At 51.1% G+C, this 19,865-nt stretch overlaps 1 protein-coding gene across 1 annotated transcript in view; it reads left to right on the forward strand.

Annotated features, from left to right (window-relative positions):
- Window positions 1–3,556, forward strand: part of LOC115384844 (H-2 class II histocompatibility antigen, E-S beta chain-like) — a 7,452-nt gene extending 3,896 nt beyond the window's left edge. Inside the window, exons 3-6 of the mRNA XM_030087032.1 lie at window positions 1,864–2,074; window positions 2,654–2,721; window positions 2,815–2,928; window positions 3,237–3,556. Coding sequence (XP_029942892.1) covers window positions 1,864–2,074; window positions 2,654–2,721; window positions 2,815–2,928; window positions 3,237–3,262 — 419 coding nt within the window. The 3' untranslated portion in view covers window positions 3,263–3,556. The remainder of the gene's footprint in view (window positions 1–1,863; window positions 2,075–2,653; window positions 2,722–2,814; window positions 2,929–3,236) is intronic.
- The last annotated feature ends 16,309 nt before the right edge of the window (window positions 3,557–19,865 follow it).

Here is a 19,865-nt window from a genome sequence, read left to right on the forward strand (position 1 = left end):
GAACCTGAGATTAATCTAAAGTCTGACTGAACCTGAGATTAATCTAGAGTCTGACTGAACCTGAGATTAATCTGGAGTCTGACTGAACCTGAGATTAATCTAAAGTCTGACTGAACCTGAGATTAATCTAAAGTCTGACTGAACCTGAGATTAATCTAGAGTCTGACTGAACCTGAGATTAATCTGGAGTCTGACTGAACCTGAGATTAATCTGGAGTCTGACTGAACCTGAGATTAATCTGGAGTCTGACTGAACCTGAGATTAATCTAAAGTCTGACTGAACCTGAGATTAATCTGGAGTCTGACTGAACCTGAGATTAATCTAAAGTCTGACTGAACCTGAGATTAATCTAAAGTCTGACTGAACCTGAGATTAATCTGGAGTCTGACTGAACCTGAGATTAATCTAAAGTCTGACTGAACCTGAGATTAATCTAGAGTCTGACTGAACCTGAGATTAATCTGGAGTCTGACTGAACCTGAGATTAATCTGGAGTCTGACTGAACCTGAGATTAATCTGGAGTCTGACTGAACCTGAGATTAATCTAAAGTCTGACTGAACCTGAGATTAATCTGGAGTCTGACTGAACCTGAGATTAATCTAAAGTCTGACTGAACCTGAGATTAATCTAGAGTCTGACTGAACCTGAGATTAATCTGGAGTCTGACTGAACCTGAGATTAATCTGGAGTCTGACTGAACCTGAGATTAATCTGGAGTCTGACTGAACCTGAGATTAATCTAAAGTCTGACTGAACCTGAGATTAATCTGGAGTCTGACTGAACCTGAGATTAATCTAAAGTCTGACTGAACCTGAGATTAATCTAAAGTCTGACTGAACCTGAGATTAATCTAAAGTCTGACTGAACCTGAGATTAATCTGGAGTCTGACTGAACCTGAGATTAATCTAAAGTCTGACTGAACCTGAGATTAATCTAAAGTCTGACTGAACCTGAGATTAATCTAGAGTCTGACTGAACCTGAGATTAATCTGGAGTCTGACTGAACCTGAGATTAATCTGGAGTCTGACTGAACCTGAGATTAATCTGGAGTCTGACTGAACCTGAGATTAATCTAAAGTCTGACTGAACCTGAGATTAATCTGGAGTCTGACTGAACCTGAGATTAATCTGGAGTCTGACTGAACCTGAGATTAATCTAAAGTCTGACTGAACCTGAGATTAATCTAGAGTCTGACTGAACCTGAGATTAATCTGGAGTCTGACTGAACCTGAGATTAATCTGGAGTCTGACTGAACCTGAGATTAATCTGGAGTCTGACTGAACCTGAGATTAATCTAAAGTCTGACTGAACCTGAGATTAATCTGGAGTCTGACTGAACCTGAGATTAATCTGGAGTCTGACTGAACCTGAGATTAATCTAGAGTCTGACTGAACCTGAGATTAATCTGGAGTCTGACTGAACCTGAGATTAATCTAAAGTCTGACTGAACCTGAGATTAATCTAAAGCCTGATTGAACCTGAGATTAATCTGGAGTCTGACTGAAACTGAGATTAATCTAAAGCCTGATTGAACCTGAGATTAATCTCTGACTGGAGAACTTCAGGCTCCCCCTGGTGGTCAGACTGGAGAACTTCAGGCTCCCCCTGGTGGTCAGACTGGAGAACTTCAGGCTCCCCCTGGTGGTCAGACTGGAGAACCTCCACAGTAGAACCAGCAGCTGTTCTCTGCTCAGTGAAGATGAATCCAGGTTCTGTTCAGGTTCCTCCTTTGTTGTTCAGACTCAAACCGGTTCCAGGTTCCAGTCCTCAAACAGACTCAGGTCTTCCAGTCGGTCTGAACGGTTCCTGGTCTTGTCTGATCCTGCCGGTTCTGCTGGTGGTTGTGGTTCCAGCTGCGCCCTACGTGAGGATCCACTCTGAGACTCGTGACAGCGGCGGCCGCCGCTTGTTGGTCTGCAGCGTCTACGACTTCTACCCCGAAGACATCCAGGTGGGCTGGCTGAGGGACGGACAGGAAGTCACGCAGGACGTCACGTCCACTGAGCGGATGGCCAACGCCAACTGGTACTACCAGATCCACTCCCACCTGGAGTACACGCCCAGGTGAGGCCCCGCCCACACACCGGGGCCACGCCCACACACCAGGACCACGCCCACACACGGGAACCAGGTCCAAGTACAGGGTCCAGGTTCAGGGACCAGGTCCATTTACTGAGTTTAAGTTAAAGTAACAGATCATATCTGGATCCCAGATCTTTCTTCCAGGTCCAACCCTAGTTCAGGTCCAGGTATCAGCAGCTGGTCTCAGTACTGGGTCCAAGTCAAGGGGTCACATCCTGGTCCCTGGAACCCAGTCCAGGTTCTTGAATCAAGTCACGGAACCAAGTGGCCAATTTCAGTCCAGGTCCAGATATGAGGATCAAATCCAGATCTCGGTCCCAAGTACTGAGTCTCTGAGCTGGTCCAACTTCAGTTTCAGAACCAGGACCAGGACCAGGTCCAGGTTCCAGACCCAGATAGGAGGTTCAAGCATTGATCCAAATTCAGATTCAGGACTACAAAACAGGTCTAAATGCTGAGAACTGGTTAAGGTCTTGGTCTAAATTATGTCCAGATCCAGACCCAGGACCAGGTCTGGGTTGGTCCAGTCAGAACTGAAGGATGCTGGTTTGTGTCCAACAGGTCTGGAGAGAAGATCTCATGTGTGGTTCATCACGCCAGCCTGAAGGACCCTCTGATCACCGACTGGGGTAAAGACACCCGTCTGTCCCTCACCTGTCTGTCCCTCTGTCTCCCGTCTGTCCCTCACCTGTCTGTCCCTCTGTCTCCTGTCTGTCCTCCAGATCCGTCCTTACCAGAGTCTGAGAGGAACAAGATCATCATCGGAGCCTCTGGACTGACCCTGGGTCTGGTTCTGTCTCTGGCTGGTTTCATCTACTACAAGAGGAAGGCCCAAGGTCAGAGACCAGGTCAAACCGGTCCAGACCGGTCAGAGACCGGGTCAAACCGGTCCACACCGGTCAGAGACCGGGTCAAACCGGTCCACACCGGTCAGAGACCAGGTCAAACCGGTCCACACCGGTCAGAGACCGGGTCAAACTGGTCCACACCGGTCAGAGACCGGGTCAAACCGGTCCACACCGGACAGAGACCGGGTCAAACCGGTCCACACCGGTCAGAGACCGGGTTAAACCCAGATTAGATCGTTCTACCAAGTGTTGTAGGATTTCTTACCTTTGAACTTTGACCCTTTCTGTCTCTTCAGGGCGCACGCTGGTTCCAAGCAGCTGAGTCAGGATCCAGATCTGGTCCTGATCCTGGTCCTGGTTGTGGTCCTGGTCCTCGCTCCAGTTTCTGTCTTTCAGATGGAAGAAAAAACATCTTCAGCTTTAATTTGCTTTGTGGTCTCTGAACCTGAACCTGGTCCAGGTTCCTGCAGTCGGTCCTAGACCAGGTCTGATGTGGACCCTGCTGGACCAGCTGGTCTCTTGTGTAACTCTGCTCTGGAATCTCATGTAACCCGACTCCTCTGATTCACTTTTCTGCTGTAAGTCCTGAAACCAGAATAAACCTCCAGGAAACTGATTCTGGTCCTCATTCTGGTCCCTGTTCAGCTCCACACCACCAGCCAGCGCAAACCGGTTCACACCAGTTCAGAGTCAGAGCAAACCGGTTTAAACCAGTTCAGAGCAGAAATGGTAAAAGTACCTCAATTCTTTACTTGAGTGGAAGTAAAAGTATCTGTGTAAAAAATGACTTTGGTAAACATGAAAGTACTGGTCCACATATCTACTCAAGTAAAAGTAAAAAGTACAGGCCCTGAAATGTACTCAAAAGTATTATGGAAAGTAAAAAGTATTTTTATTGCCTGCTTCACTACAAAGTTAGAAACATTTCAGCGTTGTGTGAATACTGACTGATGAAACTGAGACGGAGCTGGTTTCTGAAATCATGCTCACAGACCGAACTCTTCAACTTTCTTTTAATAGTACATCACTGCAACACTGTACATGTTTATAATGAACAAAAACATTCATGCATTCGCTTTTAATTTACATTTTTTTATCAACATGAAATAAGATTAACATAAAATGCAAAGATTTACTGTGTAATTCAAACAGCTTTCTTTTTTAAAGGTGCATTAAGGAGTTTTACAACCTTAAAAATACTTATTTTCCACCATAAATATGTTCCACATTTTTAATGCTGTGTCCAATGAGCCCTGACAGATTCATTACCAGAACCTCTAACAGGCTAAACTGTCACTAGAAAGTCACAGTGCCGGTCCGGAACCAGAGGTTTTTTGGGGAGAATTTGAAAGGAATGACGTAATGCGCGCTCCGGCTGGTTAGGTTTCGTTTTGTCCGCCATTACTCCGCCAGATGCTTAGTGAGCAACAACTGAGCAGGATCTTCCAGGAAGTCAGAACAGACTGGCTTCTAGCACTGCAGCTCCACACAGACTCCACCAGGGAGAAGACACTGACATCTTACTGCAGCGCTGCTAAACGAGTGAAGACGGAGTCCCCCTCTTCCGTGCACGCGAGCCACAGGGACGAGTTTTTCACTAAGCTGCATTACGCCCAAGGCCTGCAGGGGGCGCTGTTTCACATAAAACGTGAAAACTCCTTAAAGTACCTTTAACACAAATAATATGAATTCAAAGAGCTCACTTTTAATTCACAATGAACTATTTTTTTTAACATATTTTTAACCTGAGTTACACAACACACTCTGGAGAGCCCCTTCTCGATCGCTCTACAGCATTATTTTACTATTTAACTTCTTTTTAACAGTTCCTTTAGATACATACCGATTAAACTCAATGAAATCACGTCACGGAGCCAGTTAAATCATGAAAAACATTCTTTCACCAACAGAAATGAGTCGTGCTGCCCACACAAAGAAATATAAAGATATCTTTTAGCTGTCTCTGGTGCCGCCGCCATCTTTGTCTCTTCTGACTGCCACGTGGTCCCAAAAACACTAAACTGAGCACTCTGCTGATCATCTGAGTCAACTGCATCTCGCCAAAACCAAACTCAAGACATCTGCAAGTCTCCTGGACACTTTCACTGGTTTTTGAGTTTGTTTCATACCTGAAACGATCAAACAGAAGCGATGACAGGAGCCGTGGCTTCTCCTTCACGTGATCCAGAGGGTGAGGTGACAGACACCCAGGCTCACAGTGCCTCCTACTGGTTGGAGAGCTGCGACTACATGTCCAGTTCAAAGATCACATCCTTTTATATGTGTTTTCCACAAGATAATATGAAGACATCAAAGAGCAAACTCAAATAAGCAAATATACATTCACACTGCTGAGCGTCACACTGACACTGACTAATTGTGACTGACTGGCGGGAAGGCGGCCATGTCGAGCGCGTCTTTCAAAATTTTAGTGGTACCCGGAAACCAGTTTTCATCACAGCCAAAAATAAATAAATTATGCTGAGCAGCGATTAAATTTCCTTATGGCGATTAATCGCGTTATGCGCAAAATACAATAATGAATTCAAAAGTAGTCTGTAATGATCATCCTGCCAGGGATGGGGTTGCTTTTTTTTTTTCTTTCCAAGAATTCGACAAGATATCTGATATGATTTAAAATAACTTAAGATACCAGGTCTTTACCAACATTGCCCCCCCCCCCCCCCCCCCCCCCCCCCCCCCCCCCCAACACACACACACACACACACCTCCAAGAGCGGATCAGATGAATAAAGGAAGTTTATTCTGATCACTTCGATCTCCGACCCTCAGAAAGGGAAGACAGGATAAGTTCAGACACGACGGATTGTGCCTCATACTGACCTTTATTACGCCGCGAACGCACTGGAGGTGGAGGTGTAGTGGAGGAGCCGCGTCAGCAGGTACATGGAGAAGGTGTAGCAGCTAGGTGTAGCAGCTGGGTGTAGCAGCTGGGTTTAGCATCTGGGTGTATCAGCAAGATGGAGCAGCTAGGTATAGCAGCTGGGTTTAGCAGCTCGGTGTAGCATCTGGGTGTATAAGCTAGGTGTAGCAGTTGGGTGTAGCAGCTGGGTTTAGCATCTGGGTGTATAAGCTAGGTGTAGCAGCTGGGTGTAGCAGCTCGGTGTAGCAGCTAGGTGTAGCAGTTGGGTGTAGCATCTGGGTGTATCAGCAAGATGGAGCAGCTAGGTATAGCAGCTGGGTTTAGCAGCTCGGTGTAGCATCTGGGTGTATAAGCTAGGTGTAGCAGTTGGGTGTAGCAGCTGGGTTTAGCATCTGGGTGTATAAGCTAGGTATAGCAGCTGGGTTTAGCAGCTCGGTGTAGCATCTGGGGGTAGCAGCTAGGTGTAGCAGCTGAGTGTAGCAGCAACATGTCGCAGCTAGGTGTAGCAGCTAGATGTAGCAGCTAGGTGTAGCAGATGGGTGTAGCAGCTACATGTAGCAGCTACATGTAGCAGCTAGGTGTGGCAGCTGGGTGTAGCATCTGGGTGTATCAGCAAGATGTAGCAGCTAGGTGTAGCAGCTGGGTTTAACATCTGGGTGTATAAGCTAGGTGTAGCAGCTGGGTGTAGCAGCTCGGTGTAGCAGCTAGGTGTAGCAGTTGGGTGTAGCATCTGGGTGTATCAGCAAGATGTAGCAGCTAGGTATAGCAGCTGGGTTTAGCAGCTCGGTGTAGCATCTGGGGGTAGCAGCTAGGTGTAGCAGCTGAGTGTAGCAGCAACATGTCGCAGCTAGGTGTAGCAGCTGGGTGTAGCATCTGGGTGTATCAGCTAGGTGTGGCAGCTGGGTGTAGCATCTGGGTGTATAAGCTAGGTGTAGCAGCTGGGTGTAGCAGCTGGGTGTAGCAGTTGGGTGTAGCAGCTGGGTTTAGCATCTGGGTGTATAAGCTAGGTGTAGCAGCTGGGTGTAGCAGCTCGGTGTAGCAGCTAGGTATAGCAGCTGGGTTTAGCAGCTCGGTGTAGCATCTGGGTGTAGCAGCTAGGTGTAGCAGCTGGGTGTAGTAGCTAGGTGTAGCATCTGGGTGTATCAGCAAGATGTAGCAGCTAGGTATAGCAGCTGGGTTTAGCAGCTCGGTGTAGCATCTGGGGGTAGCAGCAACATGTCGCAGCTAGGTGTAGCAGCTAGATGTAGCAGCTAGGTATAGCAGCTGGGTTTAGCAGCTCGGTGTAGCATCTGGGGGGAACAGCTAGGTGTAGCAGCTGAGTGTAGCAGCAACATGTCGCAGCTAGGTGTAGCAGCTACATGTAGCAGCAAGGTGTAGCAGATGGGTGTAGCAGCTAGGTGTAGCAGCTACATGTAGCAGCTAGGTGTAGCAGCTGGGTGTAGCAGCTACGTGTAGCAACTAGGTGTAGCAGCTTGGTGTAGCAGCGGGGTGTAGCAGCTAGGTGTAGCCGCTGGGTGTATCAGCTACATGTAGAAGCTAGGAGTAGCAGCAAGGTGTAGCAGCTAGGTGTAGCAGCTGGGTGTAGCAGCTGGGTGTAGCAGCTAGGTGTAGCCGCTGGGTGTATCAGCTACATGTAGCAGCTAGGAGTAGCAGTTGGGTGTAGCAGCTGGGTGTAGCAGCTAGGTGTAGCAGCTGGGTGTAGCAGCTGGGTGTAGCAGCTAGGTGTAGCCGCTGGGTGTATCAGCTACATGTAGCAGCTAGGTGTAGCAGCTGGGTGTAGCAGCTGGGTGTAGCAGCTAGGTGTTGCAGCTACATGTAGCAGCTAGGTGTTGCATCTGGGTGTATCAGCTAGATGTAGCAGCTAGGTGTAGCAGCTGGGTGTAGCAGCTGGGTGTAGCAGCTAGGTGTAGCAGCTGGGTGTAGCAGCTGGGTGTAGCAGCTAGGTGTAGCCGCTGGGTGTATCAGCTACATGTAGAAGCTAGGAGTAGCAGCAAGGTGTAGCAGCTAGGTGTAGCAGCTGGGTGTAGCCGCTGGGTGTATCAGCTACATGTAGCAGCTAGGAGTAGCAGTTGGGTGTAGCAGCTGGGTGTAGCAGCTAGGTGTAGCAGCTGGGTGTAGCAGCTGGGTGTAGCAGCTAGGTGTAGCCGCTGGGTGTATCAGCTACATGTAGCAGCTAGGTGTAGCAGCTGGGTGTAGCAGCTGGGTGTAGCAGCTAGGTGTTGCAGCTACATGTAGCAGCTAGGTGTTGCATCTGGGTGTATCAGCTAGATGTAGCAGCTAGGTGTAGCCGCTGGGTGTATCAGCTACATGTAGCAGCTAGGAGTAGCAGTTGGGTGTAGCAGCTAGGTATAATAATAATAATAATAATAATAATACATTTTATTTCAAAGCGCCTTTCAGGGAACTCAAGGACACTTTACAAAGTTAAAACAACAATGAGAGGAACAATAATAAGAAATAAAATAAAATCATGGGTAACAACACAGCAAATAATGTCGGTAAGGAACTGAGAACAGTAGGAGAAAACTAAGTGGAGTATGCAGATCTGAACAGATGGGTTTTAAGTCTGGACTTGAAGAGGGGCAGAGAGTTCAGATTACGGAGGTCCGGGGGGAGAGAGTTCCAGAGCTGGGGAGCAGAGCGGCTGAAGGCCCTACTCCCCATGGTGCTGAGGCGGGCAGGGGGCACAGTGAGGTGGATGGAGGAGGAGGATCTGAGGGAGCGAGCTGGAGTGGAGATGTGGAGGAGGTCACACAGATATGGGGGTGCCAGGTTGTTGATGACCTTAAAAGTGAACAGTAGAATTTTGAAATGAATCCTGTGCTTGACCGGGAGCCAATGCAGGTGCTGGAGAATGGGGGTGATGTGGTGGTGAGAAGGGGTCTTTGAGATGATTCGAGCAGCTGAATTCTGGACCAGTTGAAGTTTATGGAGTGATTTCTGTGGGAGGCCGAAAAGAAGAGCATTACAATAATCGATACGGGAGGTTACGAGGCTGTGGACAAGGATGGAGGCAGCGTGAGGAGTGAGGGAGGGACGGAGGTGATTGATATTGCGGAGGTGAAAGTAAGCAGACCGAGTAATGCAATTTATGTGAGACTGGAAGGAGAGAGTGCTGTCGAGGATGACACCCAGACTCTTGACCTGAGGGGAGGGAGACCGAGGAGCTGTCAATGGGGAGAGAAAAACTGTCAACTTTAGCAAGTGTGGATTTAGTGCCAACTAGGAGGATTTCAGTTTTATTGCTGTTTAATTGGAGGAAATTTGCAGTGAACCAAGACTTAATGTCAGAAAGGCAGGAGATGAGGGAGGGGGGTGGAAGTGTGGAATTGGGCTTGCAAGAGAGGTAGAGCTGGGTGTCATCCGCAAAGCAGTGGAACTGAATGTTAAATTTGCGAAAGATACTGCCAAGGGGGAGGAGGTAAATGATGAAGAGGAGGGGCCCCAGGACTGAGCCCTGGGGGACACCTGTGGTGACTGGGGAGAGGTCTGATTTAAATGACTGAAGCTGAATGAACTGAATGAACTGAGTGCGGCCTTTGAGATATGAGTGAAACCAGCTGAGGGGTGTGTGGGTGATGCCGATGGAAGACAGTCTATGGAGGAGGATTGGGTGTGAGATGGTGTCGAAGGTCGCACTCAGATCGAGGAGGATGAGGATAGAAAGTGAACCAGAATCAGCTGCCATGAGGAGATCATTGGTGATTTTAAGTAGTGCTGTTTCTGTGCTGTGGCGGGAGCGAAATCCAGATTGAAAGGGCTCGTAAAGATTATTGAGGGAAAGGTGAGAATGGAGTTGGCTAGAGACTGCTTTTTCCAGAATTTTAGAAATGAAAGGTCAGTGAGAAATGGGGCGGAGGTTATTAAAATTGTTGGGATCTGAACCAAATTTCTTTAGCATGGGGGTAACAGATGCTGTTTTAAATGAAGAAGGAACAATACCAGAGGAGAGTGAGGAATGGATGATAGTACATATGAAAGGGAGAAGAGAGGGGAGGCAGGATCTGACCAGGGATGTGGGGAGGGGATCAAGCTGGCAGGTGGAGGGCTTTGATTTTAGGATTATATCAGCAATTTCAGGGGGACTGGGAAGATGAAAACTGGAAAAATAGTGAGAGTGGAGAAGAGGGGGTGATGGGGAGGAAGATGGTCCGATCGAGCAAAGATTCTGATGGATATTGCTGATTTTGCGATTGAAAAACTGCATTATAGAGTTACAGGAGTCAATGGAATACAGATGGGATGGGAGGGAGTTTGATGGCTGGGTAATTTTGTTAAACAGAGAAAAGAGTGTTTTTGAATTTCCATCGTTGGTGATGATGAGACTGGAGTAATAGCTGGTTTTGGCTTGAGTTATGGAGTCCTTGTAGAGAAGAAGATGGTTATTGTACATGTCCTTGTGGATAGTAAGACCAGATTTTTTATGAAGACGCTCGAGTTGACGACCCCTGGCTTTCATCTCTCGGAGCTCAGGGGTGAACCAGGGGGCAGAGGAGGAGAAAGAGACCTGACGGGTTTTGACTGGGGCGAGAGAGTTAAGAATCTCCTGAAGGCTGTTATTGTAGAGGATGACCAGTTCTTCAGGGTTGGAGAAGGAGTCCGGGATAGAGACAGAACGAAGGCTGGTGGAAAGAGTGTCGCAGTTGACGTCCTTTATATTCCGAAAAGAGATGAGACGGGGGGACTTGATGATGGAGAGGGAGAGTGTGGCGCTGAAGGTGAGGAGGAAGTGGTCAGTGACAGGAAGTTCATCGGCAGTGAAGTCGGAGGGAGCGAGGCCAGAACAGCAGATTAAGTCCAGAAAATGTCCTTTTTTGTGGGTTGGGAAGTTGGTGAATTGAGTAAAATCAAAGCTCTCCAGACATGACAAAAAATCTTTAGTGAGGGGGAGATTAGTATTATCTATATGTATATTGAAGTCACCGAGCAAGATGACGTTAGGGGACAAAGTAGACAGGTGGGTGAGGAGGATGGAAAGTTCATCTAAAAAGTTACAGTTTGGCTTGGGGGGACGGTAAACGGTGGCAATTAAAGTGGGAGCGGCACCAGGCAACTTAAAAGCCAGGCATTCAAATGAGGTGAGTGGGGGCACGGACACGGGGAGAACTTTCCACTTCTCGCGGTGAAGTATCGCGATACCACCCCCACGTCCGTTGCCACGGGGACGGCAAACATAAACAAAGCCAGGCGGAGTAGATTCGTTAAGGTGAGTGTAAACATTAGGCTGTTGCCAAGTTTCAGTTAAGCAGAGAAAGTCCAGCTTACGGTCGGTGAGGATGTCCTGGATGAGATGTCCCTTGCTCGTGAGTGAGCGGATGTTCAGCAGACCGATGTTGGCTGTAGTGTCGTGCCTGACAGCTGAGTTAGCCGACCGAGCTAAGCCGGCTAACGCGCTGTGGTCGACAGTCCGGCTGGTGGTTTTGAGACGACGGCGAGAAGTGGACCAGAAGGATTTTATGGCTGTAGAGTCGTCGTGATGAAAGTGCCTGCAAGACCCACGGTGGATATATTTACGGCGTGGGGGAAGAGCGAAGTCCTGGAATTGGTGCAGCACAGGAGGCGTGGGCTGAGGCAGGTGAGAGCGGATCCAGTGGAGCTCTGCTGCGGTGTACTGAAATAATCCTGCCACAGGATGATGGCAGGACAGCAGGAACAGCCACACACATGCGAGCCAGAGACAAAAATTGCTTGCCCACATGATGACGGGACGGTGCCGGGAGTGGAACGGCAACAGGTGGGCAAATGTTTGCCGAGGCGGAAAGCACCAAAAACAAAAATACGTGGTTAAGAGAAACACTTCAAAGTGAGTTTGATGACACTCAAAAGAAGCGAAGTCAATTGTCCAGGAGAAATGACCAGTCCGTGTAATCAGTCCGTGTAATCAGTCCATAGTATAAAAACAGACACATTAAAAGTGCCGGAGAGCAGCGGCAGCAAGACGCGCCAGCGTCCACTCACCCGGAAGTGAGTGTATAGCAGCTGAGTGTAGCAGCAACATGTCGCAGCTCGGTGTAGCAGCTAGGTGTAGCAGTTGGGTGTATCAGCAAGATTTAGCAGCTAGGTATAGCAGCTGGGTTTAGCAGCTCGGTGTAGCATCTGGGGGTAGCAGCAACATGTCGCAGCTAGGTGTAGCAGCTGGGTGTAGCAGCTAGGTGTAGCAGCTGGGTGCAGCAGCTGGGTGTAGCAGCTAGGTGTAGCAGCTAGGTGTAGCAGTTGGGTGTCGCAGCTAGCGTTAGCATCTGGGTGTATCAGCTAGGTGTAGCAGCTGGGTGTAGCAGCTAGGTGTAGCCGCTGGGTGTAGCAGCTAGGTGTAGCAGCAGGGTGTAGCAGCTAGGTGTAGCAGCAGGGTGTAGCAGCTGGGTTTAGCAGCTGGGTGTAGCAGCTAGGTGTAGCCGCTGGGTGTAGCAGCTAGGTGTAGCAGCAGGGTGTAGCAGCTGGGTTTAGCAGCTGGGTGTAGCAGCTAGGTGTAGCCGCTGGGTGTAGCAGCTAGGTGTAGCAGCAGGGTGTAGCAGCTAGGTGTAGCAGCTGGGTGTAGCAGCTAGGTGTAGCAGCTGGGTGTAGCAGCTGGGTGTAGCAGCTGGGTGTAGCAGCTAGCGTTAGCATCTGGGTGTATCAGCAAGATGTAGCAGCTAGGTATCGCAGCTGGGTGTAGCAGCTGGGTGTAGCAGCTGGGTGTAGCAGCTAGCGTTAGCATCTGGGTGTATCAGCTAGGTGTAGCAGCTAGGTGTAGCATCTGGGTGTATAAGCTAGGTGTAGCAGCTGGGTGTAGCAGCTAGCGTTAGCATCTGGGTGTATCAGCTAGGTGTAGCAGCTGGGTGTAGCATCTGGGTGTATAAGCTAGGTGTAGCAGCTGGGTGTAGCAGCTACATGTAGCAGCTAGGTGTAGCAGTTGGGTGTAGCAGCTGGGTGTATCAGCTAGGTGTAGCAGCTGGGTGTAGCACCTGGTTGTAGCAACTAGGTGTAGCAGCTGGGTGTATCAGCTACATGTAGCAGCTAGGAGTAGCAGCAAGGTGTAGCAGCTAGGTGTAGCAGCTGGGTGTAGCAGCTTGGTGTAGCAGCTGATTGTTGCAGCTAGGTGTATCAGCTAGGTGTAGCAGCTGGGTGCAGCAGCTGGGTGCAGCAGCTGGGTGTAGCAGCTGGGTGTAGCAGCTAGGTGTAGCAGCTAGGTGTAGCAGCTGAGTGTAGCAGCAACATGTCGCAGCTAGGTGTAGCAGCTGGGTGCAGCAGCTGGGTGTAGCAGCTAGGTGTGGCAGCACGGTGTAGCAGCTGGGTGTAGCAGCTAGCGTTAGCATCTGGGTGTATCAGCTGGGTGTAGCAGCTAGGTGTAGAAGCTGGGTGTAGAAGTTGGGTGTAGCAGCTAGGTGTAGCCGCTGGGTGTATCAGCTACATTTAGAAGGTAGGAGTAGCAGCAAGGTGTAACAGCAGGGTGTAGCAGCTAGGTGTAGCAGCTAGGTGTAGCAGCTGGGTGTAGCAGCTGATTGTTGCAGCTAGGTGTATCAGCTAGGTGTAGCAGCTGGGTGTAGCAGCTAGGTGTAGCAGTTGGGTGTAGCAGCTAGCGTTAGCATCTGGGTGTATCAGCTAGGTGTAGCAGCTGGGTGTAGCATCTGGGTGTATAAGCTAGGTGTAGCAGGTGGGTGTAGAAGTTGGGTGTAGCAGCTAGGTGTAGCAGCTGGGTGTAGCAGCTACATGTAGCAGCTAGGTGTAGCAGTTGGGTGTAGCAGCTGGGTGTAGCATCTGGGTGTATCAGCTAGGTGTAGCAGCTGGGTGTAGCACCTGGTTGTAGCAACTAGGTGTAGCAGCTGGGTGTATCAGCTACATGTAGCAGCTAGGAGTAGCAGCAAGGTGTAGCAGCTAGGTGTAGCAGCTGGGTGTAGCAGCTTGGTGTAGCAGCTGATTGTTGCAGCTAGGTGTATCAGCTAGGTGTAGCAGCTGGGTGCAGCAGCTGGGTGCAGCAGCTGGGTGTAGCAGCTGGGTGTAGCAGCTAGGTGTAGCAGCTAGGTGTAGCAGTTGGGTGTAGCAGCAACATGTCGCAGCTAGGTGTAGCAGCTGGGTGCAGCAGCTGGGTGTAGCAGCTGGGTGTAGCAGCTAGGTGTGGCAGCACGGTGTAGCAGCTGGGTGTAGCAGCTAGCGTTAGCATCTGGGTGTATCAGCTAGGTGTAGCAGCTAGGTGTAGCAGTTGGGTGTCGCAGCTAGCGTTAGCATCTGGGTGTATCAGCTAGGTGTAGCAGCTAGGTGTAGCAGTTGGGTGTCGCAGCTAGCGTTAGCATCTGGGTGTATCAGCTAGGTGTAGCAGCTAGGTGTAGCAGTTGGGTGTCGCAGCTAGCGTTAGCATCTGGGTGTATAAGCTAGGTGTAGCAGCTGGGTGTAGCAGCTAGGTGTAGCCGCTGGGTGTAGCAGCTAGGTGTAACAGCAGGGTGTAGCAGCTAGGTGTAGCAGCAGGGTTTAGCAGCTGGGTGTAGCAGCTAGGTGTAGCAGCTGGGTGTAGCAGCTTGGTGTAGCAGCTGATTGTTGCAGCTAGGTGTATCAGCTAGGTGTAGCAGCTGGGTGAAACATCTGGGTGTATCAGCAAGATGTAGCAGCTAGGTATCGCAGCTGGGTGTAGCAGCTGGGTGTAGCAGCTGGGTGTAGCAGCTAGGTGTAGCAGCTAGGTGTAGCAGCTGGGTGTAGCAGCTACATGTAGCAGCTAGGTGTAGCAGTTGGGTGTAGCAGCTGCGTGTAGCAGGTCCAGGGGTTAGAACCAGGTCCAGGGGTAAGAACCAGGTCCAGGGGGTAAGAACCAGGTCAAGGGGTTAGAACCAGGTCCAGGGGTTAAGAACCAGGTCCAGGGGGTTAGAACCAGGTCCAGGAGTTAGAACCAGGTCTAAGGGGTAGAACCAGGGTCCAGGGGGTTAGAACCAGGTCCAGGGGTTAGAACCAGGTCCAGGGGTAAGAACCAGGTCCAGGGAGTTAGAACCAGGTCTAAAGGGGTAGAACCGGGTCCAGGGGTTAGAACCAGGTCCAGGGGTTAGAACCAGGTCCAAGGGGTTAGAACCAGGTCCAGGGGTTAGAACCAGGTCCAGGGGTTAGAACCAGGTCTAGGGGTTAGAACCAGGTCCAGGGGTTAGAACCAGGTCCAGGGGTTAGAACCAGGTCTAAGGGGTTAGAACCAGGTCCAGGGGGTTAGAACCAGGTCTAAGGGGTTAGAACCAGGTCCAGGGGGTTAGAACCAGGTCCAGGGGTTAGAACCAGGTCCAGGGGTTAGAACCAGGTCCAGGGGTTAGAACCAGGTCTAAGGGGTTAGAACCAGGTCCAGGGGGTTAGAACCAGGTCCAGGGGGTAAGAACCAGGTCCAGGGGTTAGAACCAGGTCCAGGGGGTTAGAACCAGGTCCAAGGGGTTAGAACCAGGTCCAGGGGGTAAGAACCAGGTCCAGGGGGTAAGAACCAGGTCCAGGGGGTAAAAACCAGGTCCAGGGGGTAAAAACCAGGTCCAGGTGTTAGAACCAGGTCCAGGGGTAAGAACCAGGTCCAGGGGTTAGAACCAGGTCCAGGGGTCAAAACCAGGTCCAGGAGTAACAACCAGGTCCAGGGGTAAGAACCAGGTCTAAGGGGTAAGAACCAGGTCCAGGGGGTAAGAACCAGGTCCAGGGGGTAAGAACCAGGTCCAAGTTGTTAGAACCAGGTTTTAGGGGTTAGAACCAGGTCCAGGGGGTTAGAACCAGGTCCAGAGGTTAGAACCTGGTCTAAGGGGTTAGAACCAGGTCCAGGGGTAAGAACCAGGTCCAGGGGGTAAGACCCAGGTCCAGGAGATAGAACCAGGTCCAGGGGTAAGAACCAGGTCCAGGGGGTAAGACCCAGGTCCAGGAGATAGAACCAGGTCCAGGAGGTAAGAACCAGGTCCAGGGGGTTAGAACCAGGTCCAGGAGTTAGAACCAGGTCTCAGGGGTTAGACCCAGGTCCAGGGGGTTAGAACCAGGTCCAGGGGTCAAAACCAGGTCCAGGGGGTAAGAACCAGGTCCAAGGGGTTAGAACCAGGTCCAGGGGGTTAGAACCAGGTCTTAGGGGTTAGAACCAGGTCCAGGGGGTTAGAACCAGGTCCAGAGGTTAGAACCTGGTCTAAGGGGTTAGAACCAGGTCCAGGGGGTTAGAACCAGGTCCAGGGGGTAAGAACCAGGTCTAAGGGGTTAGAACCAGGTCCAGGGGGTTAGAACCAGGTCGAAGGGGTTAGAACCAGGTCCAGGGGGTAAGAACCAGGTCCAGGGGGTAAAAACCAGGTCCAAGGGGTTAGAACCAGGTCCAGGGGGTAAGAACCAGGTCCAGGGGTTAGAACCAGGTCCAGAGGTTAGAACCTGGTCCAGGGGGTAAGAACCAGGTCCAGGGGTTAGAACCAGGTCCAGGGGGTTAGAACCAGGTCTTCGGGGTTAGAACCAGGTCCAGGGGGTTAGAACCAGGTCCAGGGGGTTAGAACCAGGTCGAAGGGGTTAGAACCAGGTCCAGGGGGTTAGAACCAGGTCTAAGGGGTTAGACCCAGGTCCAGGGGTCAAAACCAGGTCCAGGGGTAACAACCAGGTCCAGGGATTAGAACAAGGTCTAAGGGGTAAGAACCAGGTCCAGAGGTTAGAACCTGGTCTAAGGGGTTAGAACCAGGTCGAAGGGGTTAGAACCAGGTCCAGAGTTTAGAACCAGGTCCAGGGATTAGAACCAGGTACAGGGGGTAAGAACCAGGTCCAGGGAGTTAGAACCAGGTCCAGGGGGTTAGAACCAGGTCCAGGGGGTTAGAACCAGGTCCAGGGGTTAGAACCAGGTCTAAGGGGTTAGACCCAGGTCCAGGGGGTAAGAACCAGGTCCAGGGGGTAAAAACCAGGTCCAGGAGTTAGAACCAGGTCCAGGTGTTAGAACCAGGTCCAGCGGGTTAGAACCAGGTCTAAAGGGTTAGAACCAGGTCCAGGGGGTTAGAACCAGGTCTAAAGGGTTAGAACCAGGTCCAGAGTTTAGAACCAGGTCCAGGGATTAGAACCAGGTACAGGGGGTAAGAACCAGGTCCAGGGGGTTAGAACCAGGTCCAGGGGGTAAGAACCAGGTCCAGGGGTTAGAACCAGGTCGTAGGGGTTAGAACCAGGTCCAGGGGGTAAAAACCAGGTCCAGGGAGTAAAAACCAGGTCCAGGAGTTAGAACCAGGTCCAGGGGTAAGAACCAGGTCCAGGGGTTAGAACCAGGTCCAGGGGTTAGAACCAGGTCTAAGGAGTTAGAACCAGGTCTAAGGGGTTAGAACCAGGTCCCCGGGGTAAGAACCAGGTCCAGTGGTCAGAACCAGGTCCAGGGGGTAAGAACCAGGTCCACGGGGTAAGAACCAGGTCCAGGAGTTAGAACCAGGTCTGAGGGGTTAGAACCAGGTCCAGGGATTAGAACCAGGTCTGAGGGGTTTGAACCAGGTCCAGGTGTTAGAACCAGGTCCAGGGGGTTAGAACCAGGTCCAGGGGTTAGAACCAGATCCACGGGGTAAGAACCAGGTCCAAGGGGTTAGAACCAGGTCCAGGGGGTTAGAACCAGGTCTAATGGGTTAGAACCTGGTCCAAGGTGTTAGAACCAGGTCCAGGGGTTAGAACCAGGTCTAATGGGTTAGAACCTGGTCCAAGGTGTTAGAACCAGGTCCAGGGGTTAGAACCAGGTCTAAGGGGTTACAACCAGGTCCACGGGGTAAGAACCAGGTCCAGGAGTTACAACCAGGTCCAGGGGTTCGAACCAGGTCCAGGGGCTAAAAACCAGGTCCAGGGGTTAGAACCAGGTCCAGGGGTTAGAACCAGGTCCAGGGGGTTAGAACCAGGTCTAAGGGGTTAGAACCAGGTCCAGGGGTTAGAACCAGGTCCAGGGGGTTAGAACCAGGTCCAAGGGGTTAGAACCAGGTCCAGGGGGTTAGAACCAGGTCCAGGGGTTAGAACCAGGTCGAAGGGGTTAGAACCAGGTCCAGAGTTTAGAACCAGGTCCAGGGGTTCGAACCAGGTCCAGGGGCTAAAAACCAGGTCCAGGGGTTAGAACCAGGTCTAAGGGGTTAGACCCAGGTCCAGGGGGTTAGAACCAGGTCCAGGGGTTAGAACCAGGTCCAGGGGGTTAGAACCAGGTCTTCGGGGTTAGAACCAGGTCCAGGGGGTTAGAACCAGGTCCAGGGGGTTAGAACCAGGTCGAAGGGGTTAGAACCAGGTCCAGAGTTTAGAACCAGGTCCAGGGATTAGAACCAGGTCCAGGAGGTAAGAACCAGGTCCAAGGGGTAAGAACCAGGTCTAAGGGGTAAGAACCAGGTCTAAGGGTAAGAACCAGGTCCAGGGGTCAGAACCAGGTCCAGGAGGTAAGAACCAGGTCCAGGGGGTTAGAACCAGGTCCAGGAGTTAGAACCAGGTCTCAGGGGTTAGACCCAGGTCCAGGGGGTTAGAACCAGGTCCAGGGGTCAAAACCAGGTCCAGGGGTAAAAACCAGGTCCAGGGATTAGAACCAGGTCTAAGGGGTAAGAACCTGGTCCAGGGGGTAAGAACCAGGTCCAGGGGGTTAGAACCAGGTCCAGGGAGTTAGAACCAGGTCCAGGAGGTAAGAACCAGGTCCAGGGAGTTAGAACCAGGTCCAGGAGGTAAGAACCAGGTCTAAGGGTAAGAAACAGGTCCAAGGGGTTAGAACCAGATCCAGGGTTTAGAACCAGGTCTTAGGGGTTAGAACCAGGTCCAGGGGGTTAGAACCAGGTCCAGAGGTTAGAACCTGGTCTAAGGGGTTAGAACCAGGTCCAGGGGGTTAGAACCAGGTCCAGGGGGTTAGAAGCAGGTCCAGAGGTTAGAACCTGGTCTAAGGGGTTAGAACCAGGTCCAGGGGGTTAGAACCAGGTCCAGGGGGTTAGAAGCAGGTCCAGAGGTTACAACCTGGTCTAAGGGGTTTAGAACCAGGTCCAGGGGGTTAGAACCAGGTCCAGGGGTAAGAACCAGGTCCAGGGGTTAAAACCAGGTCCAGGGGGTTAGAACCAGGTCTTCGGGGTTAGAACCAGGTCCAGGGGGTTAGAACCAGGTCCAGGGGGTTAGAACCAGGTCGAAGGGGTTAGAACCAGGTCCAGGGGGTTAGAACCAGGTCTAAGGGTTAGAACCAGGTCCAGGGGTCAAAACCAGGTCCAGGGGTAACAACCAGGTCCAGGGATTAGAACAAGGTCCAGGGGTTAGAACCAGGTCTTAGGGGTTAGACCCAGGTCCAGGGGTTAGAACCAGGTCCAGGGGGTAAGAACCAGGTCCAGGGGGTAAAAACCAGGTCCAGGGAGTAAAAACCAGGTCCAGGTGTTAGAACCAGGTCCAGCGGGTTAGAACCAGGTCTAAAGGGTTAGAACCAGGTCCAGGGGTTAGAACCAGGTCTAAAGGGTTAGAACCAGGTCCAGAGTTTAGAACCAGGTCCAGGGATTAGAACCAGGTACAGGGGTAAGAACCAGGTCCAGGGGGTAAGAACCAGGTCCAGGTGTTAGAACCAGGTCTAAGGAGTTAGAACCAGGTCCAGGGAGTAAAAACCAGGTCCAGGTGTTAGAACCAGGTCCATCGGTAAGAACCAGGTCCAGGGGTTAGAACCAGGTCCGGGGTTAGAACCAGGTCTAAGGAGTTAGAACCAGGTCTAAGGGGTTAGAACCAGGTCCCGGGGTAAGAACCAGGTCCAGTGGTCAGAACCAGGTCCAGGGGTAAGAACCAGGTCCAGGAGTTAGAACCAGGTCTGAGGGGTTAGAACCAGGTCCAGGGATTAGAACCAGGTCTGAGGGGTTTGAACCAGGTCCAGGTGTTAGAACCAGGTCCAGGGGGTTAGAACCAGGTCCAGGGGTTAGAACCAGGTCCAGGGGGTTAGAACCAGGTCTAATGGGTAAGAACCAGGTCCAGGAGTTAGAACCTGTTCCACGGGGTAAGAACCAGGTCCAAGGGGTTAGAACCAGGTCCAGGGGGTTAGAACCAGGTCTAATGGGTTAGAACCTGGTCCAAGGTGTTAGAACCAGGTCCAGGGGTTAGAACCAGGTCTAATGGGTTAGAACCTGGTCCAAGGTGTTAGAACCAGGTCCAG

The sequence above is a fragment of the Salarias fasciatus genome, unplaced genomic scaffold (assembly GCF_902148845.1).
Source record: "Salarias fasciatus unplaced genomic scaffold, fSalaFa1.1, whole genome shotgun sequence".
NCBI lineage: Eukaryota > Metazoa > Chordata > Actinopteri > Blenniiformes > Blenniidae > Salarias > Salarias fasciatus.